Source organism: Onychostoma macrolepis, chromosome 10, assembly GCF_012432095.1.
Source record: "Onychostoma macrolepis isolate SWU-2019 chromosome 10, ASM1243209v1, whole genome shotgun sequence".
NCBI classification, from domain to species: domain Eukaryota; kingdom Metazoa; phylum Chordata; class Actinopteri; order Cypriniformes; family Cyprinidae; genus Onychostoma; species Onychostoma macrolepis.
This window is the reverse complement of record NC_081164.1, coordinates 22833757-22853350: the sequence shown is the minus strand read 5'-3', so window position 1 is coordinate 22853350 and position 19594 is coordinate 22833757. Positions and strand designations below refer to the sequence as shown.

The following is a 19594-nucleotide window of genomic DNA, read 5'->3' as shown; positions in this document are numbered from 1 at the left end:
CACCACTCCAGTCCATCAATTAATGTCTTGTGAAGACAAAAGCTGCGTGTTTGTAAAACAAACCCATAATTAAGATGTTTTTAGCTTCAAACCATCACTTTCAGTTAAAATACAAGTCCTTTATCCATAATATTGCTTTCACCAGTGAAAAAGTCATCTTGCCTTAATCAAGAGACAAATATGCTCAGATCAAGCAACGTTTACAAGCCAAAATAGTCCAAAATAGCTCTAAACAAAAATGTGAGAGGACAACAGGAGATTTTATGGATTATGGACTCTTATTTTAGCCAGAAGCAATGGTTTAAAGTTAAAAACGTCTTGATGAATTTGTTTCTTCCAAACACGCAGCCTTTGGCTTCTCGGTGTGGATTACTTGTGGATTATTGAGGTGTTTTTATCAGCTGTTTGGACTCTTATTCTGACGGCACCCATTCACTGCAAAGCATCCATTGGTGATATTTCTCCAAATCTGATGAAGAAGCAAACTCATTTACATCTTGGATGACCTGAGGATCTGAGCAATATGCAGAGACAGCACAGTAAAAAAAAACAAACACTGAAAATACTTTAACAACAACCTAGCAACCATTTAAAACACCCTAGCACTGTGGCATCGAGTTCTGCATTGGCAAACATCACTCATATTTTTACGCTTTTTCCATTTACTGAGCCAAGAGAAATTTAAAACATTTTTTGGTGGTGCAAAGGAAAAATGTCACAAAAGCGATGTTTCCTTGTGAGATAGTGTTGTGCACAAACATCTGGACATCTTAACAAAAGCGGCACCCATCTGAACGTCTCTGATATGATCGTGTAGCACGTGGCGTGTCTGTTTGATTGACAGCTGCCACCAGAGGCGTGTGAGACTCCAGTCTGACGGTTTCTCGCTCTTTCAGACTGAACTAAAAGCACGTCCCTCCCCAATGGCTCAGCTGCCTAATTGACAAGACTGGCTGTACGATGATCTAAACACATTATCCTCTAATCTTCCGTCTCCCTGTAGACGTTCGGCACATATGTGATCAACATCCTTCTCCGCGCCGGAGACCCGCACGTCGCCGTACCCGAGACGTGAGACTCGCTCTGCAATTTACAGAGGGAGAAGAACAATCTAGAGCCTTCCTCCCCAGACGGCCATGATGAAATGTGATCCGAGCAGACGATTACAGAGACGACTACAATCACTGTCACCGTCTGAGACGACGACGACCTCCAGAAATCATAAAAGAAATCAAATAAAATTTGAGCTCAAAAAATAATCTTAGAGGTTCAATACACCTCAGGCTGGTTTTATGTTATTGATTGAAAAGTTTGGTCCACAAAGCAAGCCTAAAACATTTCAGGAAAATAAACAGCGATGTCTAATTCAGATCAGAAATACACTTTTTATTACTGCTCAATGTTTGCAGGCAGAAATTATCTTCCTGTGGGGCTTTTTTTATACCTTTATGAGCATGTTTATTTTTTTCTAATATATTTTCCATCAAAAAACATTATATATTAGTTTCACATGTAGCAGCACTCACCTATGAGGCATCAAATACAGATTTATGAGATTTTAAAGAGTTAATCTTTTCAGTAATCTACCACTGTCCTTTTAAATTAGTGCTAGATAATTAAAATATAAAAAAAAAACTAGAATAAATAAATATCCAACACTAACCGATATTTACAAGCATTCAAAAGTTTGGGGTCGGTGCGATTTTTTAATGTTTTTGAAAAAAAACTCTTCTGCTCACCAAGGCTGCATTTATTTGATCTAAAAAACAGCATTATAATTACAATTTAGAATAACGGTTTTCTATGTGAATATATGTTCAAATGTAATTCATTGCTGTGATGCGCAGCTGAATTTTCAGCATCATTACTCTAGTCTTCAGGGTCACATGATCCTTCAGAAGTCATTCTAATATGCTGATTTGCTGCTCAAGAAACATTTATTATTATTATCAATGTTGAAAACAGTTGTGCTGCTTCATATTTTTGTGGAAACCGTGATATCATTTATTTTTCAGGATACTTTGAAATACTTTGAAAAGAGCAGCATGTATTTGAAATAGAAACCTTTTGAAACAATATAAATGTCTTTAATGTCACTTTTGATCAATTTAATGCATCTTTGCTGAATAAAAGTGTTAATTTCTTTAAAAAAGAAAAAACAAATATTACTGACCAAAGTGGTTTTAAACAATAGTGTATATAAAAACCAGCTCATACATATCATACATCCCTAGAATATTATTAAATGCTAGATGACTAAATTTAATATACAATATTCAAACAGACATTTAAACTAAACTCTCTTGGGTATTTCTGATGCTTTCAGGTTCATTTCTGTTTTCCTAATGATTTAGTTCAACCATTTAGCAATAATTTGTGAATCACTCAACTGTAAAAATGCAGTTCAAGTGGAGTGTAAACACTGCTGTGCTTTCAAAACAAAGCTATGTTTGTTGGAGCGCTTCAACATGTCCATTTCTGACTCAATCAATCATGCTTTTAAGGCGAAACTGTGAGAAACAATAATTGTCTTTACAGGTCATTTTGATGCTGCTAGTTTCAAAGAAATCACACCCTGCAGCTTTGAGTGACTCTTTGAATAGAATTTGCTAATATGATTCCTGCTCTGTTAATTTAGAATCACTGAGATACTATTAGATTTTTAATAGTATTTAGAATTAGATTTTAGATTAGAATTTTGCTGTGTTTGTGTCTTTTTTTTTATTTTTAAATATGTCTATTAAATTTTTAAATCATTTTTATTTAAGTTTTAGTTATTTTAGTACATCAATCTAAACTAAATTAAAATGAAAAATATTTATCTGGTAACTAACTGAAATTAAATAGTAATAATAAAATTGAAATTAATATTATTAATACTAATTATTAAATGAATACAACTGATTTTATCAAAACTATTTTAAATATTGTAATAAAATTATAATATAATATAACATCAGTTATTTTAGTACATTCATTTAAACTAAAATAAGAAATATTCATCTGACATTTTAAACATTACAATAAAAATATAATAAAAAAATGTCATTTTTAAATATTTTATTTCACTTAAAGTTTATTTCATTAAAGTTCTTTTATGCTTTTAGTAGATTTAGTTAACTGTAATATTCCTCCTCAAAGCTACATCCAAATCCTCAGCGGTGCGGAGCGGAGCAGCGATTCCTCAAACAAACCCTGAGCTGGAGTGTTTGCTGATGACGAGGGTCTCGTTTGGGCTGACAGGCCTGAATCAATTAGGGCCTAAATGCAGAGGGTGTGTGTTTGTGCAGCTCGACTCCCTGAACATCAGATTCGGACTCTTTGTTTGCCTCACAGAATGATGAAGTCACAAGTGAAGAGTCCGATGGTGATGACAAGTCCGCAAACATCAAAAACACACACACACACACACACACACACACACACACAAAACACACACGTCCGCCTACAGGCACATCATTAGAAGAAGCAGAGACAGTGGAGCTCTGTCAAGAAGAGCGTTCATGAGCATCCTGTGCATCTGTGCGGAGACTGCAGGAAATTGGCTCTGTCTGTGTGTGTGTATGTGTATGTATGTGTGTGTGTGTGAGCGGACGGTACCTGGTGCTGGGATTCCTCCAGATTGCCGCTGGCCCACAGCGAGAGCCCCAGACGGTGTCGGATCTTGGCCTCATCCTCCCGACGGCCCAGCTGCTCCGCGAGACGCAGACCTGAGTCACAAAACACACAGATTTACAGATAAATGCTTTCCAGGAAGAGTTTTCAATCAATACTTCACATGAAAATTACCATTTATTGATCTACTCCACTTGTTTTAATACATCAATATCTGAATTTTATAGCTTTTAGTTTATGTTTCTTCGCTTTGAGGCAATACAGTATCTCACAGAAGTGAGTACACCCCTCACATTTTTGTAAATATTTTATTATATCTTTTCATGTGACAACACTGAAGAAATGACACTTTGCTACAATGTAAAGTAGTGAGTGTACAGCTTGTATAACAGTGTAAATTTGCTGTCCCCTCAAAATAACTCAACACACAGCCATTAATGTCTAAACTGCTGGCCACAAAAGTGAGTGCACCCCTAAGTGAAAATGTCCAAATTGGGCTCAATTAGCCATTTTCTCTCCCTGGTGTCATGTGACTCGTTAGTGTTACAAGGTCTCAAGTGTGAGTGGGGAGCAGGTGTGTTAAATTTGGTGTTATCGCTCTCAATCTCTCATACTGGTCACTGGAAGTTCAACATGGCAAATATTTTCAGGTTTTAGTATTAGTTTTAGCTAATTTTAACAACATTGATTTGACAAAAATTGTCATAAAAATGCCATTAAAGTAGTTGATAAAACAAACATACTGTGTTTGGTTACAAAATAAACTTGAATATATATGAACACAAATGACATTTGAAATTTTCAGAGAATAACAACTTAAATTTTTGTCTCTTTTTTTTCTTTTTCTTTTGGTCTTTTTTAGTGAAAACACATTTTAATTTTACTCTACTAAATACTGTTTAAAAGTTTGGGGTCAGAGACATTTTTTGAAAGAAATTAATACTTTCATTCAGTGAGGATGCATTAAATTGTTCAAAAGTGAAAGCACAGACTTTTATAATGTTACAAAAGTTTTCAAATAAATGCTGTTCTTTTGAACTTACTATTCATCAAAGACTCCTGAAAAATTAATCATGGTTTCCAGAAAAATATTAAGCCGAATATTTGTTTAAATGGGAATAAATTACATTTTAAATATTCTTTATATTCTTTGATTTCTTCACTTTTCTCTGGAAGAAAGAAAATCATATAGGTTTGGAACCGCATGAATTTTTTTGCCTGAACTATTCCTTTAATAATCAAAACTCTCAGCACATTAAAGCCAGAAGTGGTTGAAATCGGTTGAAAACAGCTCTAGTATGTCTTGTATTTAAATTCATATTTGCAGCTCTCTGAAATTAATCATCCTAAAATAACAGGCTCCAAAACATTCCCTTGTCTTTTCTTCCTCCTTTCTCTTAATTCTCTCTGTTTTCATGTTTTTCATCATCAATCTTTGACACGGCTGTCGGGACGTGCTGGTATTTAGGTCTCATCAGGCACTGATCTAAAGAAAAGCCTCAGAAATGATTTTTCTCATTCAACACAGACTTTAATCACCGTTTCAATCCCACTTTGATTCCTCTGTCTCAGTGAAGTTCAAACTCAAAACAAAAGAAACGTACGGTAAAACACACCATCTACACGACCGCACTACGGTACATCGGTCTGAATTATACATGCATACATATGAAAGCATGTCTCTAATTGGTAAACAGTGTTATTTTACACTAGTACGACCTTAATCTTTGAAAACAACGCTCTCATTATTTCTGACAGGAAGTAGTATGTAGTATGCACACTGTTTGGCAGTCAGATAATGAAATAATCAAAGGTCATGTCAAGCATATTGCATTGCGGAATACGCTATTTCTCTGGCTGTATATTATAGGAGGTGATATACACAGAAGATTTGCATACTGTACACAGAATACATTCTACATACTGCAGCAACAGTATAGGAACAGTAAGTTATTCGAAATGTAATTTATGTGAAATACTGTATCCCACAGTGTGCTAAATGGACGGCAATATCAACTGTGATTTTTATTATCTCTTTTTTGGCTCATTATTTCATTAGACTGCCAAAAGTTGCATCTGACTGATTAAAAATGTGAAATAACTTTTTATATCTGAGATGATCGTTGCATGTTATATAATATGTTTCACATACTAGGGCTCACTTTTGAAACGCAAGCTACAAACTTCTGTGCAAATTATTTCTAAAAGCCAAAGTGTCGCATTGAATTGAACGCAACAACCATTTAATAAAGGTTTTACAAATAAAAATATGTGTGGCAAAAGAAAAATAAAATAAAAAGAAAGAAAATACATCTAAATACATCAATGAAGTAAAAAAATCTAAAATAAGAAATATGCATGAACACATAAAAATATACGCAAAATAAAATAGATATAAAAATTAAAAATGAAATAAAAATACATACACATAAATAAAAATGTTAAAAAAATGTATGTATACAAAATAAATAAATAGAAATATAAAATAAAATGTAGATATAAATAAAATACAAACATAAATGTTGAAAAATATGCATATATAAATGATAATTGCAAAAACAGAAATGTCTATCTGTCTATCTATCTGTCTCTATTAATCTTTTAATGCCGTTTTTACAAACAGAAATATACATGTACATCACACGTATATCACAAAATCTAAGATCAAAAATAAATGAAAATGTCAAATAAAACATGAGTATAAAATAGAATAAATGCATGTATATCTATCTATCAATCTATCTATCTATCTAAAAGAAGTCTATAATTAAAATAAATAAAAATGTAAAAGTAAAAATAGGGTTGCACGACAAATCGAAATGAAATCGAATCTTTCAGTGAAGCACGGTTATCAGCAGTAAATCTCCATTCGAAGGCCAGAGGGCGCTCTCGCGCAGAAACTCCAAATGTGCCTCGCAGACAGTGTTGGCAGACGTACAATAATTATCGTATTTGTATGATAATTTTGACCTCTGTACGATGTACAATCAATAATGAAAAAAATCCCAAAATGTACGATATTCTATACTCATACATGAAATCGGCTCATTACAGACACTCTAAATGCACATCTCAGAGTGTGTTAAGAATGCAGGAGGGTGCCCTGCTTTTAAGCCAACGAGCACTATGTCTATGATGGCAAAAAAACCCTCAACATCTGGCAACATGCAGGCTTCCGACCCAGAGGTGGAGTTAACACCGCCATGCCGCAACAACTAAAGTCTGTCTACACTGAAAGCGAGTGTTAAAAATCATTTTAGTACGTCATAAATAGAACGAGGCATCAGTTTACTGTCGGGGATGTGTCATGTCGCGTCGCACCACGATCCAGTGCAGACAGAGTCACTGATTATAATGGGTTCTATAGTATTTTGTCGCACTTCTCGCGTCCAGTGTAGACATGGTACGCCTAGTCATCTATTGTGGTCATTTGCAGGTCGTGTCAAAAGTTTTCGGTTTAGATAAATAGCTGTTTTCTGTACGTTTGGCTCCTGTACAATAATTTTCTTCCAAATACGATAATTTTGAGCTTCTGGTACATGGACATTTACAATCTGGCAACACTGCTCGCAGAAAAAATCCAGGAAATGGGTAGCTGGTAGCGGTAGCTGGATAAACTGAAGATTTAACTGCTTTTATTGATTCAACGTGACTAATAAACACACGACTACGACAATATATGGTTCATCCGAGTTCTTATTATTATCATTTTCATTATAATAAAGTTCATTTTTAATGCAATGCCTTTATCACTGCTTAGAATACTATGAAATATGTTGTGTGCCTTATTCTGTGTAAGAAACACTCGACTGAAGTTATGAAGTGAGTTTGGAGTAAAAACATGTTATTAAATGTGGTATTTTCACATGCTTTCAGATGGAGCAGCATTTACTACACAGAGCCATAGTTCACTGAGAAGCTACACAAATAGCTGTCATTATCGCAAACGATTTCTCGATTTTCTTCGATTTCATAACGAGCAGAACCTGACATTCTAGCATTCATCGTCCACACGTGTCCGTCTCTACACAACTCTAATCTCACAAACGCCAAACTGAAGTGAGAGCGAGTGCTTTCCTTCCACTCTCAGTTAATTGGCTGTCAGATGGAGGGACGCGGTGGCCTTTGGTGTAGAGACTGCGACTCTCTGGCCTTTTCCCATTCTCTCAGCGCTCTTGCAGCAGGGAAGCAGTCAGGTAATTGTCAAAGTCCTGGATGAAGGTGATTCGTCTGAGCGAATGGCCGCCCGTGAGCTGATCTGTTCCTGACGGCTTCCTAAAATCATTTCAGAAAGACCAGTAACCAGTAATTCAACTACAAACCCTTCTAGTCTCGTCATGTACGGGTGAGTGCTCGGTCTATGAATACGTCTCAAATAGGATTATTATAGCAACATACGGCTCGATTGATAACACGCTCCAGTTCAGAGTGGCACCAGAAGCCAAACAAATGAGCTGAATCTCAATGTCCTCTTGTGGGAGCGAAGCACCAGATGTCTCTCTGAGTGTGTAAACACAAGATTCAGAGCTTAAACATGACGTTTAGACCTCAATAAACAACTTCCTGACAACTTTAGTCATTTCAACCTCAACTGAACAAAGATCTGAAAGTAGTATAAGGGTGAAGAAATCATATATTCACCCAAAAACCAAAAGAAATGTTTTCACGAGAGCTAAATGCATTTAAACATCTACACTGCAAAAAAAAGATGACAACTAAACAGATAAACAAATCTCTACTTTCTACTAATGTCCATTTAAGTTATGAATTTATGCTGAGAGGTATGGGGTCAGTAAGATTTTTTTAAAGAAACGTATATATATATATATATATTTTTTTAGCAAAGATGCATTAAATTGATCAAAAGTGACAGTAAAGACATTTATAATGTTACAATTTTTATTTTAAAAAAAATGCTGTTCTTTTGAACGTTCCATTTATCAAAGAATCCTGGAAAAATGTATCACGGTTTCTACAATTTTTTTTAAATTAAAAGCCAAAAGTGCTACACAAATAAATTTGACTTGACATTGTAAATAAATAAATATTATGTATTATATTTATATATAATAAAATTTATAATATTAATAATAATAATAATAATATATGCATGTGTCAACAGCAATAAGTTGACAATATCAAATCATTATTAATACTAATCATTTTAATTAAGTTACTATTATTAATATAAAATCATTCTTTTCTTTTCTAATACCTATGAAGTATATATGAAATCCCAAATACTACAAATATCTGATTTGTTATTATATAGAATTTAAAATATATATTATTTAATTATATATTAATATTCAACTGATGTGTGGTCACAGGTTTACACATATACTTGTAATTTCAGAATTTTTTTTTTAAAAACAGCAATACAATAGAAGACAAAAATATCTAATCAATAATTATTAATACTGAAACTTTCAACAAAAAAATATTATTAAAATTAAAATGGCTCTTTTCTAAAAAAAAAAAAATTATACACAGTAAAACAAATTTAAATTAATTTGATGCACATTTTGAACATTTTATTTGCATCCTGTTTGTATCCAGCCTTTTTTAATGTAATATCACAGTTTTTGCATAAAAATATGTGGATGGAAACCTGACTCGACTATATATCATAGAGACTCTTTTGACTTGTGACTGTAAACAACCACCTTAGCAACTGCATATCAACACTCCAAATACCTTAGCAACTGAATAATAACCAAACGTTTATCTTAGTTTGAGAGAATTTTCTCACTAACCCGTTGTGATTTTGCACATGTAGTCTCTTACCCTCCTGCAGGTACATGACGGACTGCGAGTAGTTCTGCAGAGCGTGATGTGTTCGTCCCAGGCTGCTGTAGGCCAGAGTTTTGGCCACCAGGTCGTTGGTCTGCGCCGCGATGCTCAGGTGCTGCTCCTGATACACCACAGCACGCTCGAAATTACCCAGCGACTCGTAAGTGAGTCCCAGGTTCCCGTAGGCCCGTCCCTGACAGCTGGCGCTGCCCGTGTCCTCCGCGATCTGGAGGTCCAGCTGGTGAAACTGAAGGGCTGTGTCGTGTTCGCCCATCAGCTGGTACACGGCACCAAGGCCGCAGCTGGCGTCGCCCTCCAGCAATCGATCTTGGGTGTCGCGGGCGATGGCGAGCTGCCGCTCCAGGCAGGAGATGGCCTGCTCGTAGTTACCCAGCTGGCTGTGCAAGCTGCCCAGTTCTCCATACGCCTGAGCTTTTCCTCCACACTCGCCCAGCTCATGCGCCACCACCAACCGCTTCTCAAAACACACCAGAGACTGCTGAAGATTCCCCATCGCCCTGACAAACACAGAGAAGCACCATTAGACATGCATAGCTAGAGAAAATACTTTGATAAAAGTGAACAATCTGATTGGCTGAGACACAGTGCAACTACAAGTGTGCATACAGTACACTCATGTAAAACAATACATACTATATAGCAAATCTCAACTGCATGATTGTTTATTTTCACACACACACGGCACAAGATGACAATATCTAATAAATAATTAATACTACTATGACTATTATTACTACTAATAAAAAATTAAAAAAAGTTATTTTCCAAAAAGTACAGTTACTGAACTAAAAAGTTAGTTCAAAATACTGAAAAATCTGATAATTCACATGGTAAATAAATAAATAAATAATGAATAATTCTATATTAAAATGTGTCTGAGGTGTGCATACACTTGCATTTTTTCCGTACATTTCAGATTTTTTGTAATTCTTTAAAAAACAACAGCATTATGATAAAATATGACAATATCTAATCAATAATTATTAATATTAATAATTTAAATAAAAATACTATTATTGAAAATAATTATTTTCTAATATATGAAAAATAATTATTTAAATATATATTTTATAGATTTATATATTTATTTAGTGCTGAAACTTTTCATTTTATGACAGTGATATTACAGTGATTTTCTACGGTTAAATCTGTCTTATAGCTTATTGCTTTAAGTCTGTCTGCTTCCAGACTGTGGTATAATCAAATAGAAATAAGTGCAATGTAAATTTAATTTTGACTCTAAAGAATTCCAGAATGTTTACATGCTGATATCAAATTTACAGAGCGATTTTGAGATTTATGTATTCCTTTAAATATGAACCTTCTCACATGAAACAGAATCTCATAAAACAGAGTAGTTCATTGCTGCTAAAATACTGAATGTGAGGGAATCACGAGAGACGGAGTGTTTTAGATCGATACGAGCTTTTCCAGCAACACACAGGTGGCAGAACAGCGCTGACGCAACTTCATTTAGAAAGAGACATGTAGTCCACACGCTCTCATCCGTCGGGAGAACGGGTTTGAAACACGGTTCGGTACCGGCTCTCTGTGGAATAACAAAACCAGCTTAATTCATACAGGCCGGGGACTCGCTCACTACTTAGGTAGCATAAAAGCGATGCATCATTACCCCTTGTTGTCCTGTCACTTGAAATTACAGCAACATCAGTCTTGTTGAAAGGCCCTGCCTCATTTCAATATAAATGAAACAAATAGCTTTTAAAGCGGGCCTTTAATGAGGTTCTTGTTGGATTCTTCTGCGCTATCTGAGGTAAAGCTCCTCTCCGCTGAGGGGAGTCCAAGCGCATTGTCACAACTGACAGTGTAATTTACCTTCCCGTTGGACCGCGGGAAGGACGGGGGTTTTGCTTTGGATGAGGTTGGTTCGTTGCGGGCCCGGTGTGAGTTCCCTTCCCACAATCCTCAGCGTCGAGCTCTGACAGGCCCCTGCAGCAAACCATTCATCATATTTCCATGCCCATATACTTGCAGGTAAGCAGAATCCACTAGGGTTTGTGATGGGAGCTGGAACGCTTAAAGGGCTGATTGGATGTTAATTAAAATGGATCACGCCGAGGATGCTGGGTAGACATGTATGGAGTGCATAGCTGCGCACAGAACAACTCACTTTTTTGAGAGATAAGGAAAATAAATCTTAGAATTAGAGTTAAGAAATTGAGCCATTGTTTTTTTGGCAAACTATCTCCACTTGAAACCCACTAACAGAATATCAAACTAAGGGGTGTTTCACTAAAAAAAGTTTGTTAAACTTGAAATCAAATCATAAAACAAATCTGTTGTTGAAGACTAAAAGCTTTGTGTAACTTTGCATTAGGATTTGTTGTAATGTATGAAATGCCACATCAAGAGCAAGTTTATGTATTTGTAATGCAATGGCTCAACATTAGCAGATAGATTCAAAACGCGAACATTTGTTCTCGTTATGTCTCAAAAATATTCACAGAATCTTCATATGGCATTTATATTTAAATGTACTAAAGAAAATAAATGTTGCTGTTTTGCCACATGGACTAATGTGAACATTTTTTGAGTGATCAAGCAAACAAATAAATGAAAATAAATCAGAGTTTTTAATATTAATTCACTTTTCATTTTTGGGTTAGCTATCCCTTTAAGTCAAAAACTGTATGAATGCTATTTCATCAGATAACAATATCAAATTTCACTCATAAAACAATAAATCTACTGCTGAAGACAAAAGTACTGTGCAATCGTGTTTCATAAAGTACAATCCTAATGCAAGAGTGTCAAGAGTAAGGATCAACAGCTAAAAACAATCTATTCAATACTTCTGTATTTGCAATGCAATGGCTCAACATCAGCGAAGCGATTCAAAACTCTGATTCAAACATTCATTGCGTTATCTAAATTTGTTTGCTACTATTAAAACATTCCTCATATTCACAAGTCATAAGGAGAGATCACAGAAATTGTAAATGACACTCTTTAAGCGACAAAATGGCCATATAAGAAGTGCATTAAAATAACTGCATTATTTAAGATGTTTCCTAATATTTATTTATTAAATATTGTAAATATGTGGCCCTGGACCACAAAAGCAGTCTTAAGTCGCTGGGGTATATTTGTAGCAATAGCCAAAAATACATTGTATGGGTCAAAATTATTGATTTTTCTTTTATGCCAAAAATCATTAGGACATTACGTAAAGATCATGTTCCATGAAGATATTTTGTAAATTTTCTACTGTAAATATATCAAAATGTAATATTTGATTAGTAATATGAATTGCTGAGAACTTCATTTGGACAACTTTAAAGATGATTCTCTCAGTATTTAGGTTTTTTTTTTTTTTTGCACCCTCAGATTTCAGATTTTAAAATAGTTGTATCTCAGCCAAATATTGCCCTATATTAAAACACACCATACATCAATGGAAAGCTTATTTATTCAGCTTTCAGATTCATTTCTAAAAATTGACCCTTATGACTGGTTTTGTGGTCCAGGGTCACATGTGATCATACCTACAGTGTTATTACCCACCAAGTAAAAAATACTATCTATTTGAATGCAAAAAAGCACTAAACTACACGTGACAAAAAAAAAAAAAAAAAAACATCTATAAAAAACAAATATCTAGTATGCAAATAAAAATTGAGTGTGCAAGTGAACATTTGGAGAGATTTTGCTGCTGACCCCAGTTTGGGTGTGAGAAGCACAAAAAGTGTTTTTATGCTGTATGCATCTCTGTGTAGATGCGTGCAGCCCTGCATACTGTCATTTCAGCATGCATGTTGAAGGTGGGGTCATGCTCTGATACAAAACAATTCCATTTTCAATCTGTTGCATGTTGTGAGAGTGTTCTGTGTCCGCCTGCTGACCTCATGGTGTCAGTCCTTATGCCGCCCTGATACAGTAAGTGCCTCTATCAGACTGAAGCAACGGGAATAACAAGCAGCCTGTTGCATCATCACGAGACTCACAGCTCCAGAATGCTAATAAATCACTCACACTATGTAAAAAAAAAAAAGTAATCTAATCTTGTCTAAGAGCATATTACATTGAAGTATCTATCACTAGTACTTTTGCACACATTTTACAGTGGTGTCAAAACATATTTAGGCACTTGAAGGAATAATTCACCCAAAAATGTCCATTATAAATGCTCAATGTCCACTCATCCTCATGTCCATATAAATAAAAATTAAAAAGTAAATGGGGTCAAGTGTTGCTTTGAATCCCATCGACTTCCATTGCATGAATAAAAACAGAAACACTGTTCAAAACATCTTCTGTGCTCAACAAAGATACAGATTAAAACAACTTGAAGGCAAATCTTAATTTTCATTCTTGGGTGAACTATCCTTTTACATCACTTTAAAATGTATGAATGCTATTTGATCAGATAACAGAATATCCAGCTAAAATATCTAAAACTAAAGATACATTTACCACAAATTCAGTTCAGCACATTAAAAAGAGACATCTTAATCAGTTCTTAAGAATTTTTGACTTGTTCTCCGGTTAAAATATTTGAAAATCCTTAAAACAAGAAATAATTTAGTCTAGATGCAACACTGAATAAGATATTAGGTCTTGTTATTATAATAAGTGTATTTTGTCTCACTGCATTGGCATTTTTAACACTTATTTTAGGTATAAACAAGTTAAAAACAAGTTAGAAAAAAATCTACCAGTGCCGTGAGACAAAATACACTTATACTCAAGATGCAAACTATGAAAACAAGTCTGAATATATTTATAAGTATCTGTATCATATTTTAAGGATATTTTGAAAGTAAAACAAGTAAAAAATCATTTTTTTGCAGATGCAACATGGTTTCTACCTAAGTGTCGTTTGTGTGTCCAAGTACGTTTTGGGGCCAGTGTAAAACGATAACACAATAACACAAAAATGGTCTTGAATTCTTACCTGTGTCCATTACCAAGACCTCTGTATGCCTTCTCCTGGTCCTGCATATGGTTGAGGCTCTGTGCCACGGAGAGATACTGGTCATAATACTTAATTGCCTCTTCAAAATCTCCCAGCGAGTCATAGCAGTCTCCCAAGTTCCCATAAGCACGACCACGGTCCAGCACGGCCTCATTGCCACTGAGCTGCTGCAACATCGCCAACTGTTGCTCAAAATAGCCAATGGCCTCCTCCATTACTCCCATGTTCATTTTCGTAATGCCCATGTTCCCGTAAACCTGGGCCTCAACGCTGGGATCCTTCAGTCGCTGGCCGAGCTCAAGCTGTTCCTCGTAGCATTTAAAGGCCATGGTGTACTTTCCAAGAGACATGTAGACGGCGGCGAGGTGTCCATGAGCCTGGCACTCTCCCTGGATGTCACCCTGCTCCTGGTACACCTCCAGTTCCTGGGTGTGGTACCCTAAGGCCTTGTCAAACTTCTGTAGCATCCGGTAAGCGGCTCCCAATGCGGCGTAGGCGTTCGCCTCCATCTTGCGATCCTTGACTTGGTGCGCCAAGGACAACTGCTGCTCATAAAACTTGACGGCTCCGGGAACGTCCTTCTTGCAAAGGAAGATGTCTCCCAGGTTGCCCAAGGCGCGGAATCGAGCTTGCGAATTGTTCAGTGACTGCGCCAAGGAAAGAAGGTACTTCTGGCACTCCTCCGCCTTGCTGTAGTCGCCAAGAGCCTTAAAGGCCAGGCCCAGATTACAGTAGGCTTTGGCTTGACTCAACTTGTCGTGGAGGTCCTTAGCAAGTGCCAGATCTTGTTCGTAGTACTTCACTGCCTCCTGAAAGTTTCCCAGACAGTAGTGTGCGTATCCCAAGTTGTGACAGACCTTACCTTCACTCTCCATATCCTGCAAGTCCGGGGAAAGCCGTAGGTACTGTTCATAGTAGGGTACGGCTTGCGGAAACTCTCCCCGAGAGCAGTGGAAATTACCCAAGTTGCCCAAGGCACGAGCCTCACTCTGGATGTCCCTCAACTCTCGGGCAATGTTCAGATGATTCTGGTAATGTTGCAAGGCCCGATCATGCGCCCCCAGAGCCTGGTATGCCACCGCCAGGTTCCCATGCGTCGAAGCCTGCGAGGCACGATCGTTAACCTCCATGGAAATCTGCAGCTCTTGTCGGTGGTAGCGCACGGCCTGGTCGAAGGCACCGAGGGCGTTGTAAGCGTTGCCCATGTTTCCGTACGCCCTGCCCTGGGCGGCGTAGTCGTTTAGCTCCTGGGCAATGGATAGATGAGCCTTGTGCAGCTTCAGAGCGGTCTCGTAGTCCCCTTTCATCTGGTGAATGATTCCTATAAAGAAGAAAATAATAGTTTCATTCAGTCGAATTGTGCTTATCATGCTTCACAGGATAAACGAAATGGCTTTTTGATATCTTCGATCTGTATAAAAGAGGCTAAAGATTAAGTTTACATTTAAAAAAAGCCCTGAACTACAACGTACCCCAAGCAAATCATCCAACTGGAAAAAAAGGGAATAAGATCTGAGAAAGCCCACTGATGCTTGTAGAAATATCTTTTAATTAAAAAGGAGATCTGATCTGATTTGTGTAGTCTCGACTCGCCTTCAATCAAAATTCTGCACCCCAAAGATATGCCAGCATGAGGCGATGACAATCAAAACAGCCAGATCTGCTCAGTCCTGGGAGACTTCTTGCAAATTTTGGGTCCCCCTAATGTTGCCTCACCACTTTTCCACAAAATTATCATTACCGTCATAACATTACAGTCCCGCCTCTCCGGTTCCAGTACGGTACTTTGGGGAAAGTAGAGGAACAGGGGAGGAAAGGGCTAATGAACACTTCTGATGGAAAAAGGGTTTGAGGGCACCAGCAATGGGAAACTTTAATTGTGGTCCACACCACATCTCTGTATGCTTTAACCGGGTTTCTTTTCCTTTGAAAGTCAGAGCTAAGTATCGGGGACAAGGAAAACTGCTGGGATGAGCGGAAAACAAGACGTGTCAGTGGGGCACAACTGGGAAGTCTGTGGCGACCATTTGTGTAATTGTCAGAGATGCCGGCTGACCCGAAAATGAGCTCTGGGAATAGGATGCCAATGAAAACACATCGGAGGCAAGTAGCGTGTGAGATAAAAGTGTTTTTTAGAGAGTCGTGGAGCCACTGTTGACAGAGTGGTTTGGCATCTTGAGGGAACTCGTTTGGTCTGCTGACTGAGTCACGGGCCACGAGCGTGTCCTTCTGCGTTTGTGGAAGCAGGAGGCGACGGGGGGTATCAAAATGGGTGAGGGGTTGCCCATCTGCTCAGTGTCAATACTCATGTGCCAAGGCAGGATTACCAGCATGTGGTAAATCCAATTAGATCCAGTGCCAAGCTGGTATCCTGACACTGAGGGCCCATTAGAGCTCTTCTCTATTCACAAATATTTCCTCTAAAATAGCCCCAGTCTTCAGTGGCTAATTATCAATACTTAACCCCATGATTCTTCATTTATCAGAGAGCAAAGCTTCAGACAAAAGCTTGTTTGAAAATGAATCCTTTGAGACGTGCACAGTGAAACGTGCCAGGCACAGAACCTTTGATGGAAGAAACCAACACCTGCAGGTCTGTTTTTATTAAATGACTTGCACTTTTAAGCACTTTTATACTGGCTCTGTCCAATGTGACTGCTAGGAACACAACAGACGGTGCTAACACGACCTAAAAAACTTCCTTGAGCTAAAAACAGAAATGCTGAGCTGAACAATTCTACACTGTCAGGACATAAATACTCCCGACTGTCTGCAAATTAACAGAAGGGACTGCTATTAATTCACAAACAGTAGGGAGTGTTTATGTGCACAAACTACTTAAACTAATGGATCATTTACAGCAGTTGTTCTAAAAATGTGGCACGCTGAGTGCCCCCTGGTGGTATGCAACTTGACTTAAAATTCATAATACTAAAACATACACATGTAAAATTATATTTATTTATTTACTCACTTAAATGATTCGTCATTAATATTAATAAAAATGTAATAAAAACACAATAACAAAAATTCTATAAAAAAAATATATAAATATAAACATAAGTTCGCTTACAGCTCAAAAAGATGCAAATTTGCATCATTTAAGCAACAGCACGATTAGACTATGACCGTCACACCACAGTCAGCTTTATCTTCAGCATTTCGTATTAAGAACGGGGTCACGGCTACAAACAAAAAGAGCACCTCTTTGATAGGTCAGTTAAGAGGATTACACGGTCACCTGCGGACGCTGCAGGAATGCATATGGCCCCATCGTTAAAGTTAAATCCCCAGAGCCGACACGCAGGAGAGGGTAGGATGAGACTGGGAACAGGATCTGAGACTGATCGGAGGTCAGCGAAGAGGTTAAAAACTCCTCAGCGTCTGCTCTAAGGGGTGAATAATAATTGCAACGCTGCAGTATTTGGCTAAAGAAGAAGCTAGACTCTAAGAGCCTCTGCCTACATTAGCAGAAGTGGGATTTTGAGGATGTCTTTCCAGCTTTGATGCCCTGCTATGTGGAACGAGTGATGGGCAGCCCTTCAAACAAACATTAAAAATACTTCCCTCCCCAGGCGGTCGTTTCGCCCGAATGCATGTGAAATGTAGTAATTTAATCTTCAAATGGCACAATCTTCAACCCCAAATGACTGAAACGCCATGACTTTTTTATTTTATTTTTACTGAGATGTCCTACTTGAACTCATTACATGGCTGTCTCTTTTCAAGCGTTCCCACTCCGTAAAGGCTGTGACATTCCAAATTAATTAGCTTTAGCGTGGACTCGCCTTTAATGCTCGACTTCCTGACAAGATTTTGACAACTAAATGAAACCGATCAAACCAGCAGTCATCAGATATGTGTTAAATTCTTAATATAGTACATTTAATAATAGAACGCATTTACTCTGATTTCATGTCAAAATCATGTCGTGATGACAATTTTGAAACATGTATGAAAGATGTTAAGCTCAAAAGAGCTATGTGACTATCAAATATATCAAATACGGGCTATATGTCCATCAAATGAATAAGTAATGAGCATACAGAGCACAACGGCTGGGCTAAGGAAGGAAAAAATTTTTTTGTGCTTAATTTGACAAATTCCCACTAAGATGATAATTTTATTAATATTTATAAAAAAATATACACATATATATTTATTTTATCATCTTAGAGGGAATTTGTCAAATTAACTTTTATTATTATAAAAATGTGCAATAATTATATATATTGCACATTTTTATAATACAATTTAAATACAAAAAATTAAAAATAAATATATATAACAATATTATATATTAAATATTATATAAATATGAAAATATAACAAACTATAAATAATGTGACCATAAAACACATTTTTGAATTTTTATAACTAAAATTAACACAAGTCAGCAGTTGTATATTATAGTATTGTTGACATCTGCAATGCTTCATGGGAAATTAAATTAATTCTGCTGTAGATTTGTATTTTATTCAATTTTTTTCAACATGTTTTTGCTTCAAAACAAGTCTGTGATGTGATTCAGCTGGTTCAAGGCCGAAAAAGGCAGAAAAACACAGGCGACTCAAAACGACCCCTCTTAATGTCTTCACCTCAAACATACACTCTACTTATTTAACGGAAACCAAAATTGTACGCAAAGTGACAGCAATAAGCAGCGGCTGACGGAAAACGAAAACATAATAAGTGCAGCTGAATTTCAGCAGGCATGCCGGTTCCAAAGCTATTTTCCTTTGTTATGATTCTTGTCTGTCTCTCAAAACCATTCCCGTCTCGTCTCCTCCCATTCAAACGCGAACGCTAACTAGGCCCGATATTCTGCCGTATGATTTATAGCTCAGAGCCAGTCTTGAAAAACCCTAGGGAAAATGGGGACAAACAAATGGCAGACTTTGAAGATTCTTGCGAGTCTAGGGTCAGCTTTGTTGTTGGCTTCAGACGAAGAGTAAAACAGTTGAACACTGTGGCTGGCAACAGTTTGCCAGATGCATTAATTTTACATTAAGTCTGTCGCAGAAGAAGTTGTGTTTATTCTCGGCTTCCACTTTTAGCTAAGCAAAGCGCGGTTTGTGTTTTTTTACCAGCCGCAGATTGTTGATAAACACTCTCTTAATGTCTGAGTAACGGGAGTCTGGCCTTCGGAATTCTTTGGAATTTTCGAACCGTTCTGAAGATCTATTTTGGAATTTCCAAATACTCCGTTTCCGCTATATCCCTGGTGGT

At 36.9% G+C, this 19594-nt stretch overlaps 1 protein-coding gene across 1 annotated transcript in view; it reads right to left on the bottom strand.

The window, feature by feature from the left end:
• Positions 1-19594, bottom strand: part of ttc28 (tetratricopeptide repeat domain 28) — a 289805-nt gene that overhangs the window by 28568 nt on the left and 241643 nt on the right. The window contains exons 7-9 of the mRNA XM_058789645.1: positions 14345-15686; positions 9403-9926; positions 3601-3710 (exon numbers count right to left, since the gene is read on the bottom strand). Coding sequence (XP_058645628.1) covers positions 3601-3710; positions 9403-9926; positions 14345-15686 — 1976 coding nt within the window. The remainder of the gene's footprint in view (positions 1-3600; positions 3711-9402; positions 9927-14344; positions 15687-19594) is intronic.